The sequence below is a fragment of the Pelodiscus sinensis genome, chromosome 22 (assembly GCF_049634645.1).
Source record: "Pelodiscus sinensis isolate JC-2024 chromosome 22, ASM4963464v1, whole genome shotgun sequence".
NCBI lineage: Eukaryota > Metazoa > Chordata > Testudines > Trionychidae > Pelodiscus > Pelodiscus sinensis.
The window spans coordinates 20,653,398-20,674,570 of record NC_134732.1 but is presented as its reverse complement, the minus strand read 5'-3'; the positions used below and the strand labels follow the sequence as shown (position 1 = coordinate 20,674,570).

The 21,173-nt window shown below is 53.7% G+C and overlaps 1 protein-coding gene across 3 annotated transcripts in view; it reads left to right on the top strand.

The window, feature by feature from the left end:
* Positions 1-21,173, top strand: part of LOC102450481 (carboxyl-terminal PDZ ligand of neuronal nitric oxide synthase protein) — a 68,056-nt gene that overhangs the window by 33,884 nt on the left and 12,999 nt on the right. For 2 of the 3 annotated variants that reach the window (XM_075905420.1, XM_075905419.1), the window contains 2 exons: positions 17,665-17,757; positions 19,756-19,814. In XM_075905420.1, coding sequence (XP_075761535.1) covers positions 17,665-17,757; positions 19,756-19,814 — 152 coding nt within the window. Of the gene's footprint in view, positions 1-2,023; positions 2,114-17,664; positions 17,758-19,755; positions 19,815-21,173 lie in introns of those variants that run through there. The other variant, XM_075905421.1, reaches the window with a different exon arrangement.

The window sequence follows — 21,173 nt, the reverse complement described above, 5'->3', positions numbered from 1 at the left end:
CTGACCCTCTCTGAATTGGGTGAAGGGTTTTACTCCCCAACAGCGCACGGGGTTAGGAATGGAAACTCTGCCCCCTCCCGTGTGCCCTGTGCAGGGAGGCACCCGCTACCCACGGCCTTTGGACCAACGCCAAGCAGGGGTTGGAGCTCCAGACACGCCGTTTGCCATTGCTACCCCCGTCGGGTGGCCGGGGTTGGCTGCGGTAACCCTAGCTCAGCGGTTCCCAGCCTTTTCCAGATGGGGACCCGTTTTGACAATTCAAGAAGACGTGGTGACCCAAGGCAATTCAAAAACGGGGAGAGGAGGGAGGGCAGAGCCACCTGGGGAGACACGCCGCGACCCTTTTGAAATGGAATGGCCACCCATGTTTGGGTCCCGACTCAGCTGGAAATAGTTCTCCTCTCTGACCTTCCCCTCCCCCTGCCAGATCAGACTGACACCCGCACCCTGCTGCAACCAGAGAGCGTGTCACGGTGCTCCCCGCCCCTCGCTGTTAGCCCCCTCCATCCGGATCTTCCCCAGTTGTTTTCCAAGAGAGTGTCGAGGGATGGGGGAAACGTTCTTTAAAGGAGGACTAATTGTTGCCTTTCAGATGCTTGAAGACTGACCCCAGATCCTGCCGTCCCAGGTCATTTGGCCTGGCGGGGGCCTCCGATTTAAAAATCCTCTGTTTCTCCTTGCCTTGGAATGTGAATGATTGACAGGTCCCCTAGGAGCATGAGGTAAGGGCCTGGACCCCACCGCACGGACCTGTCGCTCACATTCTCCTGCTTCGCATTTAATCTCCAATATCCGACCCCCGGGCTCCGCCTGCCTCCCGCGAAGAAGGAGCCTGGCCTCGCTCTTCAGCCCCATCTGGGGCTCTGCATGGGCTGCCACGCAGGGCGCACGTCAATCGAGAAGCCAGGCCGTGCAGCCGTGCTCACCCCAGGGGGCTGGGCACTGGAATCACAGGGAATCGTTAATGTCATTAGACGACCGGCGTTGGGGGATGGGGCTCTTCTGGGAAACAGCACGTTGGCACACGCTGCACTGCACAAGAGAGCAGCGTGATCCTACCACGGGAGCAGGAGGCAGGATCTCCCCAGGCCAAGCCCAGCTCCGCCGCGACTTACTAAAGGGGCCCTGGGCAAGCCAGGTGTTCGGGGGTTTCCCACGCTGTATTAACGTTTCCCTGGCAGGCTCAGCATATGCAAATGGCCTTGAAGATGGAAACGCGCCCCCCTCCCCCGCTTTTCCAGCAGGAAGTGTTTGGATCCGTCCCTTTCCCGTTGCTTTTGGGGTCTCAGGTGGTGCGTTTCTGACAGCAGGCGATTCAGAAGGACGTGGGAGGAGGATGGTTCTGAAAGCAGGAAATTCTGCAGCGCAGGCCCCTTAGTAGCACAGTAATTCCTGCAGGCGTGAGCGGCGGGTGAAGGCCCAGCTGGGGGAGGCAAGACGAAGCCCCGCCCCTTCCCCTCCCAGACCCCGCCCCTTCAACATTCCCTCCTCCTCCAAGCCCCGCCCAACCCTGCTGAGGGCCGGGGATGCCGTGTGGCGTGACCCCAGCCTTCCCCAACTGCCGGGCTGCCGTGCGGCATGTCCCCAGCCCCTCAGCAGTGTAGGCAGTTTTGGAAAGGCAATGCCTTCCCTTGTCTGTCACCCCTCCGCCCATGCCTGCAGGATCTGTGTATGGGCCCAAAGTCTCACTGAGGCACCAGCCTGTGGGAAGTTTTGGGCCACAGCACAGGATGGTGTTTTCCGGCATGGCTTTTGAAGGGTCCTGTTGATATTTGTCCTGAAAGGAGTTGGCTGTGCCCCTCTTCAGTGCAGTTTCAGCAGCCAAGGGACCGTATCCTGGAAAGCCCTGGTCCACACCATGGCCTCCTGCCCAAATGGCACTTGGTTGTGTCTTCCAGGCTAGCGTAGCGGAGGAGAGGGCCGGTCTGTACTGCTGTGCCGAAGAGCTTTGCAAATCCCTGGGCGCTGGGTTCTGGCTTCTCACAATTGCACGCCCACCCCCCGGCAGGAGACTCTCTTCTCAGACACCAAAATATGAATGACCAGGAAGCGGCTGGGGTGGATTTCACCTGGATCGGCGGTTCTCAAAGCGTGGTCCGCGACTGACTTGCAGGTGGGCCACAGGCTTGTGGCTTGTCCCTTCCCTCCCCTGCAGCAGGGAGCATATAGTGGTGCCCCAGCCCTCCTCACCAGGTTGGAGCACCATCACTAGCTCCTATTGGGGGGTGGGTGGATGGAGGGAGCCTTGTGGGATTGATCTGGTGTGCAGGGGGAGGAAGTGACTCCCCCAGCTGGTGGAAGGGGGAGTGGCAGCACAGGAAAACACTCGCTTGGAGACTTTCCCCGCTGCTCCCATTGGCTGGAATCATGGCCAATAGGAGCAGCGGGGGATGGTGCTTGGAGTGGCAGCAGGCACAGAGCCAAGTAAGTGTTCCCTATTCCCCTCCTACCAAGACCCCGTACCCCAGCCCACTCCTGCACCCAACCCACCCCCCAGGCCGCTCCAGCACCCTATCTCCTAGTCAGACCCCGCACCCCTACTCCCTCCTATGTCCATTTTATCCTCATGGGTGGTTGGCTGGTGGTCCGGAAAAAGGTCTGTGTTCAGCGGTGTGGGCGGCGGGCCAGAAAGTTTGAGAATCTCTGGCCTAGATTGTACCCAGTGTACCTACTAGAGCCACCGGCAGAAGCTTTTCTGTCTAAGGATGTTAAATGTGGACGAATCAACTAATGGAATAGTCAATGTAATTTGCATCGACTATTTGCAGGGCTCGACAAATCCGTTTATTACTCGCCCGTGGCAAGTAGACTTCAGCCGGTCGCCGCATTCACTGGTGGTGCGTGCATGTGCAGTGTGGGTCTGGCGCATGTGCAGTGTGGGTCTGGCAAGTGGATTTCGCTGCGGTTTGACAAGCCCTGACTATTTGATTAGTCGGTAAGGGCACCTCCGCCCTTGAAATGTACATTTCAAAGGCGGAAGCCCCGCCAGTTCCCCGTTGCGCCCCGTCTCCCTCTCCCGCCCCCAAGATGGTACTGGGGAAACCAGTTTTTAACACAGCTCCTCCCAGCACCCGATCCTTCTCCCCCCACTTGCTGCCTGTCTCTGAGGGTACGTCTAGACTACAGGGTTTTGTCAACAGAAGTTTTGTCGACAGATACTGTCAACAAAGCTTCTGTCGACAAAGAGCGTCTAGACTACATCCAGTTCTGTCAACAAAGCAAGCCGCTTTGTCGACAACAGTGTGGACGCAAAGGACAGTGTAGATGCACTAATGCCTTCTATCGACAGAACTCTGTCGACAAAAGGCGTTATTCCTCGTAGAATGAGGTTTACATACGTCGACAAAACTGCTGAGTTTTGTCGACGTTATGTCGACATAACTCAAAGGCAGTGTGGACGTAGGTATAGTTTTGTCGACAAAACCCTGTAGTCTAGACACACCCTGATAGAGGCAGCACGGGGAAGGGGTGGAAGTGACTAGTTGACTAGTCGCTAACATCCCTGTTTCTGTCCCCTGCAGAATGTCCTTCAGGGAGACCAATGGGGGAAATACAGCCCAAGGCTGAAGGAAGAGGAGCTGCTGCTGTTTCTTTTACAGGCGCTTTCCTAGGAGCTGGTCTCAAAGCTGCATTTTTCATCTGAGCACGTGAGCCGCCTACGCCTGGCCAAAATGACCTGCTCCTTGACGGGTCGCTGGGCTCAGGGCCAAGAGAGCCGGAGGGTCAGAACAGTTAGAAACAAAAGATTGCTCGGAATGCCAGGCTGGAGGCTGGGAAGGCAAAACGTTCCACCGGCGGGCTCCCAGGCGTTTGCCCCACAGGGGCCCTCGCGCAGCTTGGGGTACAATAGGTATTGGCTTGAGCCCAAATCCGGCTCCAGTCCAGCCATCCCTAAGTTGACTCTCCAAAGCGACTGTTCATGCTGCTGCACCTCAGTCCCTTCCTCGCATACGTTTCTGTGCAATACAGGCTCTGCTTGGCCCTCGTGAACGTATGGAGAGAGAATGAAAAGCCTGAGACTGTTCAGCTTAGAAAAGAGGAGACGAGGGCCATATCTACACTCGCGGCTTCTTGCGCGAGTAATATGCAAATGAGGCTAAGCATGGAATATCGCTGAGCCTCATTTGCATGCCTAATGAGCCACCATTTTTTTCAGACGAGGCTCTTGCGCAAGAAGGAGCATCTACGCTTCCTCCTCTAGCGCAAGAAAAACCCTCTTGCGTAACGCCGTTACACCTATAACTTGAGAGGAAGAACGGCCTTGCGCAAGAGGATTTTTCGTGCGCAAGAAGGGGCAGTGTCGACGCTCCTTCTTGCGCAAGAGCCTCTTCTGAAAAAAAATGGTGGCTCATTAGGTATGCAAATGAGGCTCAGCGATATTCCATGCTTAGCCTCATTTGCATATTACTCGCGCAAGAAGCCGCGAGTGTAGACGCCGCCTAAGGGGGGATAGGAGAGGGGTTTGTAAAATCATGACGTACGGAGAAAGTGAATAAGGAAAAGTTCGTTACTTGTTCCCATAACACAAGTACTAGGGGTCATCAAATGAAATGAATAGGTAGCAGGTTTAAAACAAACAAAAGGAAGTATTTCTTCATGCAGCGCACAGTGGACCTGTGGAACTCCTTGCCAAAGGAGTTTGTGAACACTAGATCTTTAACAGGGTTCAAAAAAGAGCTAGATGAATTCATGGAGATTAGGTCCACGAATGGCTATCAGCCAGGAAGGGCAGGGGTGGTGTCCCTAACCTCTGTTTGTCAGATGCTGGAAATGGATGACAGGAGGGATCACTTGATGATTCCCTGTTCTGTTCCCTCCCTCTGGGGCACCTGGTGCTGGCCACTGTCGGCAGACAGGACACTGGGCTAGAAGGACCTTTGGTCTGACCCAGCGTGGCCATTTTTATGTTCTTAAGAACACGCTGTGCAGGACTTCCTGAATTGGAGGTGGGGAATGGGCTGCAAAGGCTTTCACTTCTCTGTGTACACATCCGTCACCCATGTGCCATGGGCTGGTGCTCCACGCGCAGTTCCTTGTAGGACGTCTGCCCCAGAGAGACACCACTTGGCATCGTCGGGAGGAGCTTGGCAGTGGCTGAGGAGGGAGGGTCTGACGCTGGCCAGAGCAAGGGGCAGCAATGCAGGTTTCCTGGGCTGCCTTCCCCATAACTGCTCTTGGACCAGTTCCCGGATCTGCCTGTGCTTCAGTTTAGGTAAAGCGCTTGGAGCCCCGCGGGCGAAACGGGCCAGAGAATTTCTGGGCCTGGCGTCTAGATTCCCCCTCGCTCCTGAGGCTGTGTCTGCACGCAGGCTCCCTCACTGTTGCTCTGTACAGGGGCGGGGGGGCCACTGACCCACAGAAAAATCAGATGGTTTCTGGGTCACCATCACAGGATGGCAGGCCTTCGTGGAGACAGACGTGCTTGCAGGTGGTTTTAAAACCCTCCCGCTCTCCGCGCTTTGTTCCTGTGCCCTTTGGTTTGAGGAGGCGGTGTGGTCGCGGTCGTAGATAGCTGAGGAGAAGGACCCCGGACACCCACGCCCAGTCAGCCCTGCGGGGCCCGGTGTGCGAGCAGGAGGGTTGTGGAATGCCGCTCCCGGGGAGGTAAAGGCACCAGGCCTGACGCCTGAGGAGAGGAGACGGTGCACGTAGCTCAGCACTGCAGCAGGAAGCCCCAGGGGGCAGTCCCGCAGGCCGAGCGAGAGGTCCGTCTGCCGGAGCTTTGTGCGAGGAGTGATCTCAAGCTCCGGGATCAGTCAGATGGCGGAAGGGGCTAACTTAGGGAAAAAAACGTATTTGGGATGTTTTGCCAGCAGTCCCTTCATTGTGTTCTCTGCTCGTTTTCGGCTTCCCATGGCCACTTCTCTGTTTCCGAGACTCATAAATCCTCAGGTTCTCCCAGGCGGGAGGGGCGACCGTCGAATCGGCTGCGACATGGGTAAGTTTTGTTTGTGTGTTGCCCAGTTACCGGGAGCACAGGGCCAGAGTATGCTCAGCGGCATTCACACAGGCCAACTTGGGCGAGTGTTTGACCTCTCTTGCTGGCTGTGCGCGGTACACAGGGCTGGGCCAGTCGTATTCTGTGAATGGGGGAACCAGCCGAAGCCCTTCCGCCTCCATCCCCCCGTTGGCAGGCCTGGTGTGCTAGTATTGCTCCACGTCGGAGCTAGCGAAGAGCCCGAGAGGGAAACGCACGGGATATTTAGCAATAAAAAAGAAGGGTTTCATTTTCTCTCACATCAGTTTCAGGGGTCTAAGAGCACTCAGGAGATGAATAAAGAGGGCGAACGTGGCCTCTCGGGGTGAGGGAGGCCGATTTGGTTTGAAACAATTAACATTCCACACACTGAAAATATTCCCACTTCCCCCGCACTATTAACGGTTCGAGAGCTGCTCTCCCAGCGTCAGAAACTCCAGCCTGCAGTTGTGGTGGCAGCGAAAGACACCTCATTCGGTCGCACAGAGAAGCTACTTGCTGTGTTACAGCAAGGGGCCCGTTTAGGAGCCGAGGCAGGGAGTAGCTATCCCGCAAGCCATGCACATCTGTGCTGGGACTGAGGGCGTGGGGGGTGCTCTCCCTCCCCCGCTCCAGCTTGAAGTAGTTCCTTTCTATCCAGGGTTTGCAGTTTGGTTCAGTGGCTCTCAGCCTCCCCTTCCCTCTCTGTTCCTGCTCCTGTCCCATACGAGTGGGGCGTTGCGACTAGCCGTGCTATCGGTGGCGCAGGTGTGATCAGAGTTCCACCTACAGCCTGTGTCGGTGACTTCCCCTGCAATCTCTAGCTAGGGCGGTGTGTTGGGGGAAGGAGATAGCGCTATTGACATATACACTGGAGCAACCGTGTACACAGGCCGTGTTAACTTTAGATTTCCCACCTGACTCCCTAGCCCCTGGCTCTGAGAGCTAATGTTGCCGCTTCGTTGGCGATCGTCATCTCTGTGAGCCTGAGAAGATCAATCTTGTTTACTATGCGGATAGGAAATCCAAAGGAGAAACCTGGTTATTCACCAGAGGTAGGGAGGGGGACGTTGCTATTTCCAAACCATTTCCTTCTCTGATGTCCGGGGGACACTGCAGCAGGAAATAATCTTTCACCTGTCACTTAAATGGAGAGTGTTGGCTCATGTTAAAAATCCAGCGGCATATTTTTCCCATTGACTATCCAGGCTGAATTCCAGTTTGAGTAATTGCAGTCTGATTCCCTAAACCCCTCTGCAGAGATATCTGGACCTAGGGGTCTTCTAGACTCTTTCTGGACTGTTCTGTGCTCCTTTCAAAGGATGCTACACCACAGCGGTAGGGATTGTATGAGATTAGATCGCAAACTCTTGGGGGATGGGTCTAGACTGACCGGTGGTGCACAACATTCCAGACTGGGGCTTTGCGGGGCTGTGGTAATAGGGAGTTTGTCCAATGTTTGGATTTTTTGGTACAAAATTGATCGACCGAGGGAGCTACAAGTCTGTCAAATTGGGGGATGGAGGAAGAAGCCACCATGGCTGAACTCCTTGTAACTGTACAGCCAGTCAGATTGGCATTTACAATTGTGGTGCCTTTGACCAATCCTTCAGAAAATGCTACAGAGTTTCTGTCTCCGAACGAGTGTGATGATCTTCTTTCTCGGTGGAGAGGCATTTGCAGGCTCTCTTGTGTTCCTGCTCCAAACACACAGGGCGGATTGGCCCGGCAGGATACCGGGAATTTCCCGGTGAGCCGTCGTGTCCGCACGCCGTTGCCCCTCACTTGGAGCAGCTCTGTATGCAGCACGCAGAGCCTGACCCGCGTGCCGGATATGACACGGGGCGGGGCCTGAGGGGCACACAGCGGTGACGTCATGGGGAGGGCCGTTCTCAACCCATTTCCCGGGCCTATTTTGATTGCCAATGTGCTCCTGCAAACACCCCGACCGTCTCCGCTTCAGAAACATTCTTCTGTCACTGCAGTATAGGGGGCATGATGCCAAAACCTCCGGTGTTAGGTCAGTGATCCTGGCCGTTCAGCAGAAAAGGACCGGGGGGTTACCGTGGATGAGAAGCTGGATATGAGTCAACAGTGTGCCCCTGTAGCCAAGTGGCATATATGGATGCATTAGGAGGAGCATTGCCAGCCGATCTAGAGAAGTGATTATTCCCCTTTATTTGACACGGGTGAGGCCACATCTGGAGTATTGCGTCCACTTCTGGGGCCCCCGTTACAGAAAGGATGTGGACGCATTGGAGAGGGTCCAGCGGAGGGCAACCAAAATGATAAGGGGGCTGAAGCACATGACCAACAAGGAGAGGCTGAGGGATTTGGGCTTGTTCAGTCTGCAGAAGAGAAGGGTGAGGGGGGATTTGATAGCAGCCTTCAACTTCCTGAAGGGAGGTTCCAAAGAGGATGGAGAGAGGCTGTTCACAGTAGTGATGGATGGCAGAACAAGGAGCAATGGTCCCAAGGTCTAGGTTGGATATTAGGAAAACTATTTCCCTAGGAGGGTGGGGAAGCACTGGGATGGGTTCCCTAGGGAGGGGGTAGAATCTCCATCCGTAGAGGTTTTTAAGTCCCAGCATGACAAAGCACTAGCTGGGATGGGATAGCTCAGTGGTTTGAGCATTGGACCCAGAGTTATGAGTTCAATCCTTGAGGGGGCCATTTAGGGATCTGGGACAAATCTGTCAGGGATGGTACTTGGTCCTGCTGTCAAGTCAGGGGACTGGACTTGATGACCTTTCAAGGTCCCTTCCAGTTCTATGAGATAAGTATATCTCCATATATTACATTATTGAATTGGGCTTGCACCTGTGGAACTTCTTGCCAGAGGAGGCTGTGAAGGCTAGGACTATAATAGAGTTTAAAGAGAAGCTAGATAATTTCATGGAGGTTAGGTCCATAAAAGGCTATTAGCCAGGGGATAAAATGGTGTCCTTGGCCTCTGTTTGTCAGAGGCTGGAGAGGGATGGCAGGAGACAAATCGCCTGATCGTTGTCTTCGGTCCACCCTCTCTGGGGCACCTGGTATTGGCCACTGTCGGCAGACAGGACACTGGGCTAGATGGACCTTTGGTCTGACCCAGTACAGCCATTCTTATGTTCTTATGGACGCAGTGACTCCTGAGGTCTCTTCCAGCCCTAGGATTCGATGATTCCTGGCTCTGGGGATTCTCTCTGGGCTGTTCGTCCCTAACAGAGAAGATTCATCTCACAGAAACAAAGTCCGTTTAGAAGACCCATGCACCTTTCCGTTTTAGGATGTTTTTTTCACTTTCATAATAAAGGCCCCAATATCAGAAGTAATTAAGGCTCATCAAGAATATAATTTCTCAAATGATTCTCCAGGCATGCAAGTTGTTCCTAGTGCTGGATATTGCATGTGATTTAAAATGTGCATTAATTCGTCTCTTTCATCCGCAGATGGTAGCCAGTATCTGCATATGTAATTTATATCTCCTTGAGTGGAATTATCGGATGAAATATGCATTACACAGCTCCATTAACATTTTTACTCCCACGGCTTTTAGCTCTTGGGTTAGTTAATATTACACACACAGAGCGTGTGGGTCCTTATTGCAAAGCAAGAAGTTGCACAGAGGGATTTAAAGCAGCTACAGAATGCATTCCAGGTCAGGTTGAATGTCTTGAAATAGAATCAAATTGAGCTACTAAATTACAAGAAAGCAGGCCAGAAAGGGGCATCTCTTCTCTGAAGCATCGGATGTTTCGGACATAAAATCAGACAGACCTCTGTGGAGCCTTCCCCTTAAGTCTCCCAAACCTAAAGGCGTCTGCAGAATCCTTAATATCCAAAGGTATTTCTATCCCATCCTTACATGATTATTGAAAGACTAAGTATTGAAACCTGAAAGCCAACAAAGAACCCCCCCAGTGTTGAATGGAATTTGGTCCTCGGTGCTCGAGCAACTTTGGGGGGCAAGGAGAAAAACAGAAATGGATGAAATGCAAGGAACGTAGATGATTCCTTCTCAGCAGACAGTGTAAGGTTAACCAATGCACCATCTGCATGTGTCTCTGTTAGTTTAAACGGAACGTTTGAGGGTCTTTGTTGGGTTATACAACATACTAGTTTGAGTCCAGCTTGCGGATTTTTTTCGTATTTTGGTTTTCCCTCCAGGTAAAAAAATAGGAACCATTAATTAAAATGGAAACCCCACCCGCCTGGCACTAGAAAATGACTGCAGTGGGTTCCGTTTCTCACTCCGGCTCAGAGGAGCAGTGGCCAGGGCTGATGTGACTCGTTAATGGATAATGACTCCCCTAGACACATCCTTCGCAGAGCTGGCGTCGCCGCTCTAAATGGGCAGGGCCCCCAGTGGCTTTGAAGAATTTCACTCCTGGGAGATGCTCTTCAAGGCCTAATGAGCTTTAATGACTTTGAGGCCTGCCGAATGCTGCTTCCCTGCTTTGCTGCATCTTGCCTGTCGCTGGAGACCTGGCGCCTCCCCCGGGGGGGGTGGCCGTGCACTCGCTCGTGAAAGGTGCTCCAGCGGGAAGGCTGTAGCCCTGTGAGAACGGCAGTAGCCACAGCCAGCGTGAGGAAACCAGCAGTAGCTGGCACACGTGCCGATGTGGTAGAGCTGAAGCCGGAGATGCAGCCTGAGGCTTGTAAAAGACAAAAACTCCTGCAGCAGGGCCCCGATGAAGCTTGGACACCGATGCTGCCGGTGCCTAGGAGCAGCCATAGCCAAGGGCTACGCTAAATCCTTCCCTACTGGCTCTGGGGTGTGAAAAATCCACACCTCTGAGCCAGGTAAAACCGACCTGGCCCCCGGGACCGACAGAGCTCGGTCAGCAAATGAACCTTCCATCTCTGCGCTGCCGCCTCTCAGGGCAGGGCATTCTCCACTGTGATGGGAGAGCCCCGTCCATCACCGAGGGGCAGCACGGTGGAGGCCCTACAGCAGTGATGGGCCCCCCGAGGCTGGCGAGTGTCCGCAGGAGTGGGCCTCCTTCATCTCAGTGGGCCTCCAGGCGGTTGTAGTCCAGGTGATCTGCTGGGTCAGGGTGGTTGTGCTAGTATTTGCAGGGAGGAGCAGCGCAGTGATTGGATGCCGCGGGCGCGCCCGGCGCTCAGTCAGTGCTGTGAGTAATACCAGTAGGAAAAAAAACCCGACACGGATGGAAACCAGTGGAATCTGGCTGCCCTGCGCATGGGCAACGGTCAAGAAAACGTCTCTGGGGCCACACACAGCCCCCCGACAGGCCACTGGTTGCTCACCACAGCTCTACAGCTGTCTGCTTCCACTCTGGGGCTGGGCCGGGGGGAGAGCGCCTGCCAGCCTGCAGAGTGTGCTGAGTGTGACTGCGGCGCGGCTGCTGGCTTTGGGGCCCAGTGCGGAGGGAGCTGGAGGATCTAACGTGGATGTACAGCTGCTTGGCGTTTAACCCGAGCCCACGTCTTGGCCTCTGCTCTCCCGAGGGCTGACCCGTCCCCTGTCCTAGGAGGGCACGTGGCACGTTGATTGCTGTGTGACTGGCACATCCTGTTTTGGAAGAGGCTCCTCCCCCTGGGCAAAGCTAGGAGCGCCAGCAGCCAGCACTCCAGGTGCCAGACGTGGCTTTGGTCAGAAAGAGGAACTGCCCCTGAAAAGCCAGGAGCTGAGCTTTGCTTAAAGTCCTTACTAAAGAGCTTTGTTTCAATGCAGGTGCACCCTGGGAATTCTGCTGTATTGGTTGCTCCGATTTACTTGGGACCGGCGCACACTGGTGGAGAAAATCGATGCAAGATACGCAATTCCAGCTATGTGAATTGCATAGCTGGAGTCGGTGTCCTTGTACCGATTTTTCTAGGGCGGCCTCACAGTGGGGAGTTGGATGGGAGAAATGCTTTTGTTGACTTCCTCACTCCTCGTGACAATGAAGAGTACTGGCTCCGATGGTGACACCCTCAGCATTTGATTTAGCAGGACTTTAATAGACCTGCTAAATCGAGCCCCAGAGAATCGATCGCCAGGGCGTCAGTCCTGCTGCAAGTGGAGACGGGGCCTAAGGGATCTTGGCTCCTACTTCCCCCGGTCTTGGATACACGAGATAAATAGCTCTTTAGCAGGGAGAACAATCCAGCCTGTTTTCCTTGACATTCATCGGAGTAGACTGTGAAGGACTGTTGGAGGCGCTGAACGTGGGCGAAGGGAAAAACACCCGCGTCTGTCTGTGGCTGGCGTATTGTAACACACAACCCATCTGCAGCAGTCATGAAGGGTTCATGCAGGGTAGTGGAAGGGGTTGCCGAGGCAAAGAGTGGGAGAAACTTCTTCTGGCGGAAGCGTGCCACACAGCCTGTTTTGTCGTGCACCCCAAGTGGAGCATGCTTTCACAGTCGCCGATTTTGATGCTGATCAGCTGCTACAACAATCTCTTTCACTCAGAAACCTCTGCTGGCCTGTGTGACGTGTCCCGTTCCCCCATGGTTCTTTGCCTCCAGCTACGGGCGAGACCTGAGGCGGACTGGACTATTTGGTTTGGAGCCTAGCTTTTATATTTTTACCGAGATTTTTCTTCTCTTCAAGGCTGGAGTCAGACACTGCCCATTGGTCGGAGTCGGCCGTTCTTCACGATGGACTTGTCCTCCCGCCGTTCCCTAGTTGGTAGTTATGTTCCTAAAATAAAACAGAGCCAAGAACTAGCCGCAGACACGGTCACCACATGGCGAAGCAGCGTGGGGCAGCGTAGAACTGTGGGTCTGGCTAGAGTTGTAGGAGGGGGAAGAGCACTGGCTGGCAGTGAGTGAGCGTGTGAGAAGTTCGCAATGTCTGCCAGAATTACGACTCCGGCCAGGGCTTTCGTCCTGCCGCCAGGAAGGGTCGTTCCTCTGTTTCAGCGTAAAAGCCCATCTTGTGGCTTGTGCTCCGGCGTGGCTCGCTTGGCGCGACAGCGAGAGATTTAAGCAGCTTGTCTCAGAGGAGTAATTCAGGAAGAGATCAAAAGGCGACAGCTTAATCCGGGGTTGGCCTGGCACAAGCAGTGGGAAGTGCCGGAATGTTCCGAGCCGCAGCAGAGGCCTGAGGGACGAGGAGGCCGTTGAACGTTCCTGGCCGGGAGGCTGGTGGGGTGGGGAATGGGTTTCCGAGGAGCCCGGGGACTTGGCTTCGTCTCTGCAATGGGTGCACAGAGACTTTGCTGCTTGGAGCCAGGGGGGCCGACAGCTTCTGCGGGCCCCCAGGCAAGGGGTGTGGGGGGAGAGGGGGACTGGGCTGGCGCGGCTCCAGTTTGGGTGGTTCTAGCACAGAAAAGGTGCCGTGGTTTTCACCGGGGTGTTCTCTCTCACGCGTAGTGCCTCAGTAAGGGAACTGCCTCGCTTCTCCACCCTCTCTGCTCTTGTCGATCCACGGCGCTCAGCCTTTCCGGATGACTGTCCTCCCAAGAGTCTGGTTTGTCCTGCAGACCCCACATTACCCCTCCCTTGAAAATGCCGTGCTCACATACTCGTCTCTACCAACACAGGAGTCACAGCACACCACGACTGGCAAATCGGTGGCTTTCTCATTTTTGCTGTGTCATTAGGGTGGATCCGTTGGGATGTGAATATGGCGTTTGCATTTCGGTGGACAGGACAGTCTAAATACGTCGCCGTGTGAAATTTGAGTTTGTTCTGACTTGGCTAGCGCTTTTTATGTCGCCTGTTGTACGGCGAGGCAAATCTCTTGATGAGTTGACGTACCACCATTGGAGACCTCCGTGGACCCGGGTGAGAACCACTGGTGTAGATCGTAGTTAGACCCAGACTCACCGTTAGGAGGCAGCATTTTCTGGGTGCTGGTTATTCCAGGGCTGCCTACCGTGTCTAGCTTGGGCCAGTGGGCGGCTGCAGTAGGGCCGCCCGTTTGTGTCTAGCATGTGCGGGTTCAGAACTGGCCCTCTGCACCGGGAAACCTGGGAATCCCTCTAGCAACGACACAGGCGGGCCCAGTGCCTGTTGTTTTAGACATGTAACATGCTGCAGAATCCCCGTGGCAGCTGGTTCGCAATCCGTTCTGGCTGCGAGACGAGGCTCCTCTATTCTCAGCTCTGGGGCCGAGTACAAACAATGCCGCAGTTAATTGTGCCCCACCCCTCTCCGAGTGCCAAGAGCTGCCTCCGCCCATGAGAGCTAACCCTCCTGCCTGCAGAAGCTACCTCTGTCCAGCTGGATGCCTGGGATGTGCCCTGGCCCACATCCTAGGGGTGCAGAAGGGGCGTGCCCTGCGGTGGTCACTCTGGGCTGCGTTTTAAGAAACGCGAGAAACAAACCAGCCCCCATCTTGTAATTTCAGCTTAAAAAAATCTTCCAGCTGGCCCACGCCAGTAATCTCCCCCTGCCCCGGCAGGGAGAAACCCAAGCCCTCATGCGTGACAGGTATCGTACTGCCAGCCTGGCCCCGCCCACACGCCACCCCCAGAACATGCTCCAGGGCTGGGGAGACTGGAGCCGTGGGTCACCCGCCCTCCCCGTGATGCTGGGGGGAGTGGCTTGGCTCCCATGGGAGGCAGGGCCTGTGCAGAAGGGGTGGGGCTAGGGGCAGGGCTGAGGGTGCCCTACTTTCACTCAGCACCCATGGTACCTCCAGCCTTCTCGTGCTATTCTGAGTTGCAAATTAGCAGCAACCAGGAATAAGTCCTTTTGCTTAAACCAACCTCCCCCCGCCCCCTGCTCCCCTTTTACAATCAAAATGGAGGGGGGTGCCGGGAGGGAAGAGGAGGGGAGGACCGGCCCCTTTGGAGACGGGACAGCCTGTGAGGGTAGCGGAGCTTCTGAGCTTGGAAAGCTGCCTTTGAGTGCATGGCCATCGTTTGGATGTTACCCAGAATCCAGCGCCTCCCTGGCTCTTGTGGGACCCAGTTTGGGAGTGTGTGTCGCATTCATGGTCACAGCCTCGCTGCTGTTTTTGCATGGCTATAGCTGTCAGGCAATCCATGCAATGGCTCCCTTGCTGATTTCGCCAGCTCGGGAACAGCTGAGTTTATGTTGTGAGACTGTTGAAACGAGGCTTTATTCTCGCTGCGTTCAAGCAGCGGCAGTTCTGACATCAAGCAAAGGCAGAGTACTTTTATTAAAATAGATACGTGTGGCCTGATTGTCGGCTGGTCTTAATCGCTGTGGCTATACTGACAAGTCGCAAAGCAGCCGTGTGAGTCAGTATGTGCAAAAACAACAAGGAGTCCTGTGGCACCTTAGGGACTAGCAAATGTTTCATGACCTTTTGGGAGTAAAACCCACTTCAGCAGATGAGCTGGAGTGGAAATTCCAGAATTCAGAGTCTATATAACAGCAAAAGCAATTACCTGTCAATTGTAGGACCCGTGTTAATGATGCTAATTGAGTCAGGCTGGAAGTGTCCCATTCATAACTTTTGATGTGTAACTGTGAATATCAAAGTCAGGGGAAATTGCCTTTGTATTGCATTAACCAGTTACTGCATATTTTCTACTGTGATCTATGCCAGTGGTGTGCAACATTTTTTCAACCACAGCCCCCATATTTTATTGTACTCGTGTCACGACCCCCAGGGTAACTTGAGCAGCGCGGTGCGGCACTTATATCCAGGCGGGCGGGGCTGGGCCCGGCCATTGGCAGCCCCGCAGCGCGGCACTTAGATCTGACTGGCCAGGGCTTATGCCCACTACCATGGCGACCCCCCAGGAAAACATCCACGACCCCCTTGGGGGTTGCCCACCACTGATCTATGCCATCAAGTGCCAGCAATGCCCTTCTGCCATGTACATTGGCCAAACCGAACAGTCTCTGTGACAAAGGATTAATGGACAAAACTCAGACCTTAGGACTGGTCACACACGTAAACCTGGGGCGGAATATTTTAACCTCCTTGGTCATTCAATCACAGATTTAAAAATGGCCATTTCTTCTACAAAGGAATTTTATCACCCAATTACAAAGGGAGACTGCTGATCTGGAATTCATTTACATATTCGACACTATCACCTTGGCCTTGAATAAAGATATTATCTAGTTAACGCACTGCAAAGGCAATTTCCCATGCCGTTGATACTCACATTAGCCTTTGTCAAGGGCGACATTAGAAACAGAAGAACGTAATTTTTAAACTCAGCGGCATTCAGCAGGAGCCTTCAGAAAGGAGCCGGAGGGGTTTCCGGGGTACTGAGCAGCGCGGGTGATTGTTAATAGCCAAGATGGCTGCTCTTTTGCTGCCCTTACAGCCCTCCTTCCGAACAGCACCCGATCTCACCTGCGCCGTGCACGGCAGCGCCTGAACCAACGGCCAGTGGTGCTGCCATCACGCGTCAGTTTCTAGCTTTTCTTGCAAGCCGTGTCCCGCCGAGCCAGCCCTGTGAGACCAAGGCTGCATTTGCCAGAGCTGTAATGGTTATCGATGGAATGTCCATGCGCTAGCGGGTTCTGACCGCCTCCCCTCCCCCGACGTCAGAGTCCCTCCCCCGAGCTTTGCCCACACTGCATGTGCTGTGTCCTCGGCCTGTGCTGAAAGCCCGTTTTATGTCACTTAAATCTCATTTTTTGAGGAATAACGGAACTTGCGCAAAAGGGTTTTTTTCCCGACAAATGGCCCTGTCTACACTGGGCTTTTTATCGCAAAAAACTCTTCCGCAAAAAGGATCAGAAGATATGCAAATGAGAGCATGAGATATGCAAATGAGCACTTCATTAGCATTTCCTCTTCTGCAAAAAAACGTGCAATGTAGACGTAGCCATAATGAGCATGCGCAAAACCTCATGAGTGCATGTGAATCTACCTGTCAGTCCCAGATCTGGCTACGGTGGATGCCAACATCCAGATTCTTGCTGCGGGCCACAAAAACATGGCATGCGTGGCCAAATTTCCATGGCTCGCTCCCAGTAAGAGCTGGGGGAACGTTGGGCTTTGAAAACACCCAGCCACCGTGAAGTTTCGTTTATCTCTTCTGAAAGGCCTCAGAGGGGTCGCCGTGTTACTCTGTAACTTTGGGGGGAAAAAGTAATCCTGTGGCACCTTCAGGGCTAACCAAAACATATAGACGGTATCCTGCGCTTTCGTGGGCAAAACCCACTTCCTCAGATGGGCCTCTGAGGAAGTGGGTTTTGCCCACGAAAGTACATGATACTGTCTATATGTTTTGAAGTTTCAGGGGTAGCCGAGTTAGTCTGTTACAGAAAAAACCAACAAACGGTCTGCTAGCACTTTATAGGCTAACAAAACATGTAGATGGTATCACAAGCTTTCGCAAGCACAGCCCGCTTCTTCAGATGACTGGAGTTATAAGTTTAGGATGTGCACACTCAAAATAAATAGGAGAAGGGAAGGGGACGGGGGATGGGAAAAAAAGAGAGCGGTGAGTGGGGTGGGAGACAGGGAGCTAGAGAGAATCAGTAAGTATCTGAAGATTGGGTAGTTAAAACGAAGCAGATAAGAAATCATTTTGGTTAGCCTCGAAGGTGCCGCAGGACTGCTCATTGCTTTCTTCTGAAAGGGTCATTTTTAATTCAAACAGACACACACAAGAAACCTGAGTAGTCTGCCACCTTTGCCGGAGTTTCCTTTTGCACACACTTCCCTCAGCGGAGGAAAACGGCTCTTCCTTTAGCTAGAGCTAAGCTAACAAATAGCCCGCTTTTTTTTTTTTTAATCTAAAATTGCCTGTTTCTGTCCAAATCCATCCCAGCTGTTCACTATTGATCTGAAACCGCTTCTAATCGGGGTTTCTTTCTCCTTCTCCCATTAGTATGAATTCAAAGCAAAGAATATCAAGAAGAAGAAAGTGAGCATCGTCGTGTCTGTGGATGGGGTGAAAGTGATTCTGCGCAAGAAGCAGAAGGTGAGACTACACACCCAACGCCTCTAAGAGGGTAGCCATGGCAGGAGCAGAGCCTAGAGTCCAGCAAACCCAGTATCCTTCTGACAATGGCCGGGGTGAACTGCTTCAGAGAAAGCTGTAAGATCCTCGCTGTCAGCAGCTGTGGGATAATCCGGCTGCCACATTAGGTCTCATCCTAATCTCCAGGAGTTGGAAATAGGTTTAAATGCCGAAGCACAAGGATTTAATAACCCTGCCAAAATCTATGTAATTATGAAAACTGCAGCTACTCTGCTCTCTGTATAAATGTCCAGTCCCTTTTTGTCTCTTGTGAAGTTGCGGCCTCATTTGGCTGCCGTTGGTGTGTTTGTTTCCGACAAAGGAGCTTTTTGTATGTGGTGTGAAGATCGGCCAGGAAGCGAGAAGGGCACTGGGAGGGATTTGGAATCTGGACTTTAGCGCCTTAGTGGGAAATTCCGACCAGTGAAAGATTCTGTGATGCCAAAATCAGATTTATTTTTCAACCCGCTGTTCCTCAGGGCCAGTGTTGTGTCCACATGCGAGAGCTGCTCACCGTGGTTCAGAGGGAGCGCAATTTTGATGAAAAATGACTTTTCTTGAAAGAAATTTCTACCCCCCTCCAAAATAAAAGAAATTCCTTCCCTCAATGTTCCATCAGAAACAATTGACTGAAAAAAAGTGTTGACAGTTGAAACGGGGAGTGGATTGGTTTGGTGTTTCCTTTTACCAGAAAGTAAACCATTTTCACGGGAAGTTTCAACAAAAATTATTTAAAAAAAAATTCCCATCAAAAATAATTAGCTGGGTTTTGACCAGCTCTGCTAAGCGCCTCACATACACTGATACCTTAAAGCAGGGGCAGGGAATAACAAGTCCAGGGGCCACATTCGACCCTGGCTTTCCTGGATCCGGACCCCGAGGCTTAGGGATCCCCACACTGGGGAGCCCGTGCTAGCGCTCCTGCCCCCTGCCACTCACCCACAGGGCTGGAGCACCCAAAATCTACTAGCCTGGGTCCCCAAGACGTTGGTGTGCGAGGGGAATGTGAGGAGTGTCTATTTCTTTCTCAGTCGGGGGGCTCTCACTTTGCTTCTCGCTTGTGTGTGGCCCCCGACTGATTTTTCTGTGGGTCAGTGACCCCCGACCCAAAACAGGTTCCCCACCTCTGCCTTAAATGGCTAATCCTCCACACCCCAGGAGGGTGGGATTTACTGTTATCCCCATTTCGCAGATGGGGAACTGAGGCATCTGTGTGGCTCAGCTGGGAATGGCCGCCAAATCTGCTAACCCTGAGTCAGTCCAGTGTCTTCAGCGCTGAACTCCCCTTTCCCTGCCTGTGTGAGAGCAGACTTCTAGCTCAGGGGTGGGTGATAAATTTTGCCCAGGGGCCGCTTCAAAAATTTTTGAAGTAGCCCCGGGACAACCAGGAAGGGGCGGGACCTAACCGGGAAGGGGCGAGGTTACCTCACCTCCAGACCATGGGAAAACCCCTTTCTGCCCCTTCCCACTAGGCACCCATGCCCTGGAAGAGGCTTGACATGCTCCCCCACCCCCATAGCCAATCAGAGGAGCATGTGGCACTTTGAAGTGGGCTCTGTGCAGGGCCGCGGAGGAGGGCACACAAAGCCTCCTCTGCTCTTTCCCCCATCCCTCGCCTGGTCTGCGAGCAGGGCGGGGGCAGAGCGGAGAAGGCCCCCGCCGCCAGATCCTAATTGGCTTGGGGGCGGGGGAGCAGCAGGGCCTCCGTGGGCCGGATCCAGCCTGCGGAGGCACTTTTGCCCACCCCTGTTCTAGCTCCTGCCCGGTTTTCAAGCTGTAGGGATCAGAAACGTGCACGGCTATCCGAAGCTGCAGCTTTTCTTCGGCTAACTGGCTGTCCATAAAATAGTCCAACCCTGGCCTACAATCTAGTGGAGGGAAAACCCCCCTGTTCTCCTTGGGTTGGCATGGCAGTCAGGGCAGAGCTGCTTACTCCTGTCTTCTCTCCCCTGCTTACAGAGAAAAGAATGGGCGTGGGACGAGAGCAAGATGGTAGTGATGCACGATCCAGTCTACAGGTAGGCTGCGGGGGATTACGCCGGCTAGCTCTGCAGGCAATCCGTCAAATGTAATAAGATGCACGCCGCTTGGCTCCCGTGTGCCAAATTGCTGTCTAGCGACAGCTGTGCTTCCCAAAGGCCTGTGTTAAATGAACAAGGTGGCTGTGTTATTTAAGGAAGGAACGATGATATTTGGAGTATTCCTCTGCCCGGGAGGAAAATATTACCGTATTTTCCGGCGTATAAGGCGACTGGGCGTATAAGACGACCCCCTAATTTTTTAGTTAAAAGATAGGGTTTTGTCTTATACCCCAGCGCCCCTCCGCCTCCTTTGCTCCCAGTGTCCCTGGTCTGCTGGAGACGGTCCCCAGAAGACCAGAGGCACCGGGAGCAAAGCCGCAGCCGCAGGATGCCCCACCGCCGGCTTCCCCCGAGGCTTTGCAAAGCCGCATACCCGGCGTATAAGATGACCCCCGATTTTGGGGGGATGTTTTTTAACATCAAAAGTCGTCTTGTACGCCGGAAAATACGGTAGTTTCCCTCCAGGGACGGGTGAGGAGAGTTTCCAAGGCGCACGATGGGTATTTGTTTTATTCTTGCCCCTCTCTCTTCGGGCAGCCTTAAAGGAGACCCGTCTGTGCGCCCAAGGCAGCGGGTCATTTCAATAGATTCTCCAGAAGGGAGCTTGATTGTTACTAAAATAATCTGCAGAGAAGACGACTTGCTCATTACAGGGCTGAGCCCGTGTTCTTGCTAATTGCCCTGCTGGCGGATTCTAGGCGGAATTCAAAGGCAGAGACGGGGAAGGAGAAACACACGCCCGTCTCCCTCCTTTCCTCGGCAGTCAGCTGAAATCACTCAGCACGTTTGTACCCGGCGAAATAACCGTGGGGAATACAATGGACAAAAATTTGAAATGGAGGGGAAGGAGCCAGGGCTAGTGGGGGGTGGGGAGCTGCAAATCCCTTGAGCTGAGCAGGGTGGGGTGGAGAGAGAATTCAGCGTCCTTTGCAGAAGCATCCGGAAGGAAGCTGGCTTTTGTCGTGTACCATCTGCCTGTCATTAATGATAATGGGGCCGGGCACCCAACTGCGTCTTTCTGCCATTTGCTGCCTTGTGAGCTGGGACGGACCAGCCAGCGGCCTGTGATGTGGGTCATTGCTGAGTGTAAACTGGGCTGTGTTCCTGGACACGAGACCCCCCCGGCCCCAAACCTGCCCCTGCCCGGCAGGAGTCCTCTGTGTCCCTTCGGCGTCCTTGACGCTGGCTAGCCTGAGTCCTTCCTCTCGCGTCGAAAGGATTCCGGAGCCTTGGCCACCGCTTGGCAGAGCTCACAGGGCTGCGGGGGGCACAGGGAGGCCAGGGCCGTCCTTAGGC